Source organism: Brassica oleracea, chromosome C3 (assembly GCF_000695525.1).
Source record: "Brassica oleracea var. oleracea cultivar TO1000 chromosome C3, BOL, whole genome shotgun sequence".
Classification (NCBI taxonomy): domain Eukaryota; kingdom Viridiplantae; phylum Streptophyta; class Magnoliopsida; order Brassicales; family Brassicaceae; genus Brassica; species Brassica oleracea.
The window spans coordinates 18,015,203-18,021,202 of record NC_027750.1 but is presented as its reverse complement, the minus strand read 5'-3'; the positions used below and the strand labels follow the sequence as shown (position 1 = coordinate 18,021,202).

Here is a 6,000-nt window from a genome sequence, read left to right as displayed (position 1 = left end):
CTCTTCTAAGTCGTGTTTGTAGAAATAAGAGATGGTTGGCACCTCCTCTGATAGAAATGGCCTTAGGGCATTTGAACAAATCCGGTGAAGGAATAATTATAAAAATTTCGATGAGCGGATGTTTTTAATTTAGATCCCTAGGACTTTCGCTTCTTTCTTTTTGTATAAAATATTTCGCACTCTATAGATTTCATGAATCATGAATCATGAAATAGAGTAATATATATCTTGAGATGAATAAATATAAAATTGATTGTTGACCGTGGAACAGAACAAGTGTTGAAAGAAGTGTTTGTAGCATGGTCTTATCATAGAGCCAATAGTTGAAACTGATAGAACTTCGTGTAACACCCAGTGAAGCATATTTATAATTTCTTTCTTTATCTTCTCTGTTTCTTGTGCAATCTTCTATCCGAAAACGAGTACAATATAATCTCTCTCCACCGATGTAATACGAATTCAAATCAGAAATTAATCATTTGATCATATTCTCAAAACATCTAAATTTAATTTAAAAAATGCTTACAAATATCTGCACATCAACCAATCTGTTACATAAATAGATCTTCTTGTAGGGGTAGGGTTAACAAATATTTTCCTCTTTTTCTTTTCTCAAAAATGTATCGGTACTGATATAGCCGCGGAGACCTGGTTCATTAAAACATTGACGGTACATCTTAATAATCAAAACATTGACGGTACATCTTAATCCTAGAGTTTAACCACATTATATATCATAGAGTAACAAACTTAGTTTTTGACCCAAAAGAAGAAAAAAAACTTTCAATTTTCTAATACAGAATAAGCCTACGAGAGGGAAACAGAAGAGAAAGGAGGAAAGAAGGGAAGCCTTTGCCTTATCTCTTGTCCATTCTCTCTTACCTTTATTTTTAATTTTCAAATATTTATTATTGCCACCAAAGCAAACGACGTCTTGTCAATCCACTCAACCCACCCAACTTCTTAATTATTGTTAACACATCTCTCCTCTTTCTCTCTCATCTTTTTATAATTTCTTCTCTTCCATGTCACTTTTTGACGAATTCTATTTACTTAGTTCGTTTTTTCTTCCTCAAAATATCTCGTTTTCAATTTATTTGTTTTGTTGGGTGCAACTTCACCTCACAATTTTTTTTATGAAGCACCTTTCTGATTCGTAGATATGAGTCGTCTAGTCATGTGGATTTGATTTGGTTAAAGTCTAACATCGACCTTTGATTGAAATAAGAACAAAAGAAAGAATACATACATCCCCTTCATTTTGCACCCATCCCTTTATTTTCTAGGGTTTTATTTTTATCACATTAGTTTTTTATATTCTCTCTCTCTCTCTCTTTCTCTCTCAACTTTTATTCATCTGGGTATGGAAGAATATCAACATGAAAGCAGATCCACTCCTCATAGAGTAAGTTTCTTGTACTCTCCAATCTCTTCTTCCAACAAAAATGATAACACCACCACCAACAACAATAATACCAATTATGGTTCTGGTTACAATAATACTAATAACAATAATCATCAACAACACATGTTGTTCCCACATATGAGCTCTCTTCTTCCTCAAACGACTGAGAATTGCTTCCGATCCGATCATGATCAGCCTACCAACGCATCTGTTAAATCAGAAGCAAGCTCCTCAAGAATCAATCACTACTCTATGTTGATGAAAGCCATCCACAATACTCAAGAAACTAACAACAACAACAATGATACGGAATCCATGAAAGCTAAGATCATCGCTCATCCCCACTACTCCACCCTCCTACACGCCTACTTGGACTGCCAGAAGGTTATATAGATTTAGCACTGGATTTCGTTTTATTTTTGTTGTAGTAATATATAAAATACCACTCTTGTTTGTTTAAATTAACGAGATGATATGCGTAAATATGTTAACGGGTTGCATATACAGATTGGAGCACCACCTGAGGTGGTCGATAAAATTACGGCGGCAAGACAAGAGTTCGAGGCGAGGCAGCAGCGGCCAACAGCGTCCGTAACTGCGCTGTCTAGAGACCCGGAATTGGATCAATTCATGGTAAATTAATTATCAAACTGAATTATAGTGGGTCGTTTCTTCAAGTGTATATGTTAAGTCTTTATTTTTGTTTGTATGGTAAATTTTATCAACAGGAAGCATACTGTGATATGCTGGTTAAATATCGAGAGGAGCTAACACGGCCCATTGAAGAAGCAATGGAGTATATACGTCGTATTGAATCTCAAATTAGCATGTTGTGTCAGGGTCCCATTCACATCCTCAACAATCCTGGTAAATGTCATAAAACTCACAAATACATATACATGCATATACCCACATGTAACCATTGACTGTAGAAAAGAAAATATAATGCCAAGGTAGGGCTCATGATGAATTTCATGAGCAACATTGGCGCATATTTCTTTGGTTCCCGGGAAAGTTTTGTACCAATTAGATTGTGATAAGGCGACCAAAAATTAATTATGATTATATTTGGTGAAATTTTTTATCTAAACATTCAAGTGTTAATTAAGATCATAAAAATATAATAGTTAATATGATAGAAATTCGTAGGCTGCAAACAGATGTGCATATTTGTTCTTGTTTTCCCTATTGCGGAATCCATCCAAAGAGGGTGGGGCTTTTTTTGGTTTCTTACTTTTAACCCGGCCCAAAGTACTACTGTCACAAACACTTTTTGTTGTTCACTATGAAAAAAAATACAAATAGGTATTCTCAATTCCAGTATGCAAAATGTTTCGAATTTTCATAAAAAAGTCAGTACGATTAAATTGCTCGTGAATTATGAATCAAAATATAAGACTGATGAAAAGCTAAAATTTGAAACAGATGGGAAAAGTGAAGGAATAGAATCATCAGACGAAGAGCAAGATAATAACAACAGTGGAGGGGAAGCAGAATTACCGGAAATAGACCCGAGGGCGGAAGATCGGGAACTCAAGAATCACTTGCTGAAGAAGTACAGTGGATACTTGAGCAGTCTAAAGCAAGAACTGTCCAAGAAAAAAAAGAAAGGTAAACTTCCCAAAGAAGCAAGGCAGAAGCTTCTCACGTGGTGGGAATTGCATTACAAGTGGCCGTATCCTTCTGTACGTATAATTTTACTCTCATCTCTCTATGCTTTCAGTTTTTTTAAAATATACACTCTATATAAATACTAGAACCAGTCTTTTGGAAAACAGTGTAGATGCTGGGAATCTCCAATTTGCCCTGATTTTCTCTAAAGGGCCTTCCTTAGGCCGATTAGGCTCTTTGCAGGGATCATTTGTAGATGCTAGGCTCTTTGCAGAGATCATTTGTGTTCAAACCTTTATGCGTTTCCATATATTTCATAACATATGTATATATACATATATATATCAAACACGTTTACACATATATTGCTGATAAGCATTTTTATCATTTACTAAATTTTGAAATAATTTTTAAGTTTAAGTCCGTGGATCTATAGTTATAGTTTATCAGCTTCAGGAAATAAAACAAATAAAACCGAATGTGGTGATCGCGAAAGGTTTTTAATAAAGGAATACATATTTACCACAAAAAATTGATATATTATAGAATGGCTGTTTGTTGTTAAAAAATACTGGTATTTTTTCTGGTAAATATGATGCCACTTCCAATGAAACACCAAAAGTGATACTATCCCACCAAATTTAGTGCAATGTAAAAAGCATTACACCAAATTAACAATATTCATTACACCAAATATTACAATAATATATTTTATTATTATTTATTTAATAATAGATAGATTAGTTTTTTTACTTAGTTACTTATAACTTACAGTTAAAATGAGTATATCATAATTTCTTGTATTTTTAATTTGTATTTTCACATTACTAAAACATTAAACTATTATTTTATTTTATATTTTAATTAATAATATAATTAAATTAGTATCATCAATTATATTAAATTGTAACAGAATAAAAATGATCTTCATTTTAAATGTATAAAGTTTTAATTTTGACAAACATTTTAAATAAAATAAATAATAAAGTATACACATTAACTAAAAGAAAAATAGCTTATATAAATAAAAATAAAGATAAAATTACCAAATCTAATAAATATATAAATATATATATATATATTTATAACTAAAAAGTTGATAATAAAATATTGTTTTGGTGTAGAATTTGGTGTGATTGTTGGACATGAAAAATAAAGTTTAACACCTAAACACCAATTTGGTGTATGTAATTTCAACACCAATTTTAGTATTATGGTTGGAGATACCCTAACAGAGCCATGCTTCTGCTTTGTAAAAAAAAATCAGTCGTCTAAAGCTACAATAAACTGAAAAATTGGAGGGAAATATTTTGTTTCAAATTAGGTTATGTATTTACACAAATATTTGTTTGGATTCTTGTCTGAGAAGTGCATGGCATTACATTTTGTGTTACAAAAGAAGTTGAATGATCTGAGAAAATAAGAAAATAAGATAAGTGTTATATCATATTTATTGAAAGCGCGTTGGTATATGTGTGTTGCTAAAAAGTTCTATAAGAAAATAAGATAAGTTTGCTTTAAAATTTCCATAGTATATCATTATTTTGTATGTTCGGAAACCTTGAAATGATATACTTTTCCCTTATAACGAGGGCCTTAATATTCTTCAGTCATCTAGATTGTTCGAAGCAGCAGACTGTATTTTATAACCTGGTCTGACTATCATCTACCTTTTTTATAGAACATCTACTTTTTCTTTTATTGAAACTAATATCGTCTAGCTTTTATGATTAAATCTACCGTTTTTAAACAATGAACAATACTAAAAAAGTGATGATATGGATATGGTTCTGATTTGTGTTGTGTGGCAGGAATCAGAGAAGGTGGCGTTGGCGGAATCAACGGGGTTAGATCAGAAACAGATCAACAATTGGTTCATAAACCAAAGAAAACGTCACTGGAAACCGTCCGAGGACATGCAGTTCATGGTGATGGATGGTCTACAGCACCCGCACCACGCAGCTCTATACATGGATGGTCATTACATGGGCGATGGTCCTTATCGTCTTGGACCATAAGAGACCACATGCAGATATCCAGAAGGGTTAGCCATATAATAACAACCTTTTGTTGCCTCTCTCGTTTACAGTTCATGATTTCAACTTTCCTTCACAAGTTTGCTACCTATAGCTTTATTTTCTTACCCGTATTTAATGTCTTATATCGTTCAAGGGGTTTGAGACTTCCTAGTCATTTTCACTTTTTATTTTGTATTTTTCATAATGTTTTATTTATAATATGTGTTCTAATAATGTGTGAAAAGAGATGTTTTTATGAATTTTCTTGATCCGTTTACATCTCTTTATGAAATGTGTGTAAGAAAAAACGTTACATCGTTCAGTCACTTGTATACACCCAGGGGCGGATGTAGGACGAGAGGAATAGGTGCACGTGCCCCCAATAATATTCAAAATAATTTGTTTTGAGCTTTCATACACCTTCTGAAAAATATTTTATGTACACAAGATAAAGAGGTACGGTGAGAGCGGATCCTTTGGTGGAGTTCTCTCGAGGATAATAATTTCCCTTGCAGGCCGGCATTGATTAGGAATGAGTATGAAACCGAAGTCGCACAGCTCATGACCCAAGATATCCACTTTTCGTAAAAGCCCAACTTCCGAAGCACCGCCTCAAGGAAGGTCCACTCAATGCGATCATATGCCTTATTCATGTCGGTCTTAACCGCCATAGAACATCGGACCTTTGCCTTTGATGTACGGACATAGTAGAGAATATCATGAGTGATGAGGACGTTGTTGTGGTTCGGCCTTGGATAGGAAGACCTCGTCCCAATCACACTAAAGGGATGATGGGTGGATCCTTTAGCCTGAGAAGCTCCAGAACGTTAGGGGTTCTTCACCATAGAGCTATGGAATGCTCTAGAGTTGTTTAGCGACTCCTGAGATATATGTGCACCCTGCTTCATGTCTAGGATGAACCACGGAAGCTCACGCTACCTAGTACCTAGTGTGACAAAGAAATCT

General features: G+C 33.8%; 1 protein-coding gene across 2 annotated transcripts; it reads left to right on the top strand.

Annotated features, from left to right (window-relative positions):
• Positions 1-1,043: 1,043 nt before the first annotated feature.
• On the top strand, positions 1,044-5,294 carry LOC106329208 (homeobox protein knotted-1-like 1). 2 transcript variants are annotated; one of them, XM_013767818.1, is made up of 6 exons: positions 1,044-1,405; positions 1,601-1,789; positions 1,913-2,038; positions 2,134-2,272; positions 2,831-3,090; positions 4,828-5,294. In XM_013767818.1, the coding sequence occupies exons 1-6, from the start codon at positions 1,364-1,366 to the stop codon at positions 5,032-5,034; spliced, it is 963 nt and encodes a 320-aa protein (XP_013623272.1). In that variant the 5' UTR covers positions 1,044-1,363; the 3' UTR covers positions 5,035-5,294. The 2 variants fall into 2 exon arrangements, with proteins under 2 accessions (XP_013623272.1, XP_013623271.1); XM_013767817.1 differs by having other exon boundaries at positions 1,044-1,789.
• Positions 5,295-6,000: the final 706 nt, after the last annotated feature.

Bases quoted from the DNA above. Each gene is read 5' to 3' on its own strand.
- LOC106329208 (XM_013767817.1), top strand. From the start codon at position 1,364: ATGGAAGAATATCAACATGAAAGCAGATCCACTCCTCATAGAGTAAGT. The intron at 1,790-1,912 runs GTTATATAGATT...TTGCATATACAG, and splicing joins CCTACTTGGACTGCCAGAAG to ATTGGAGCACCACCTGAGGT. The intron at 2,039-2,133 runs GTAAATTAATTA...TTTTATCAACAG, and splicing joins CGGAATTGGATCAATTCATG to GAAGCATACTGTGATATGCT.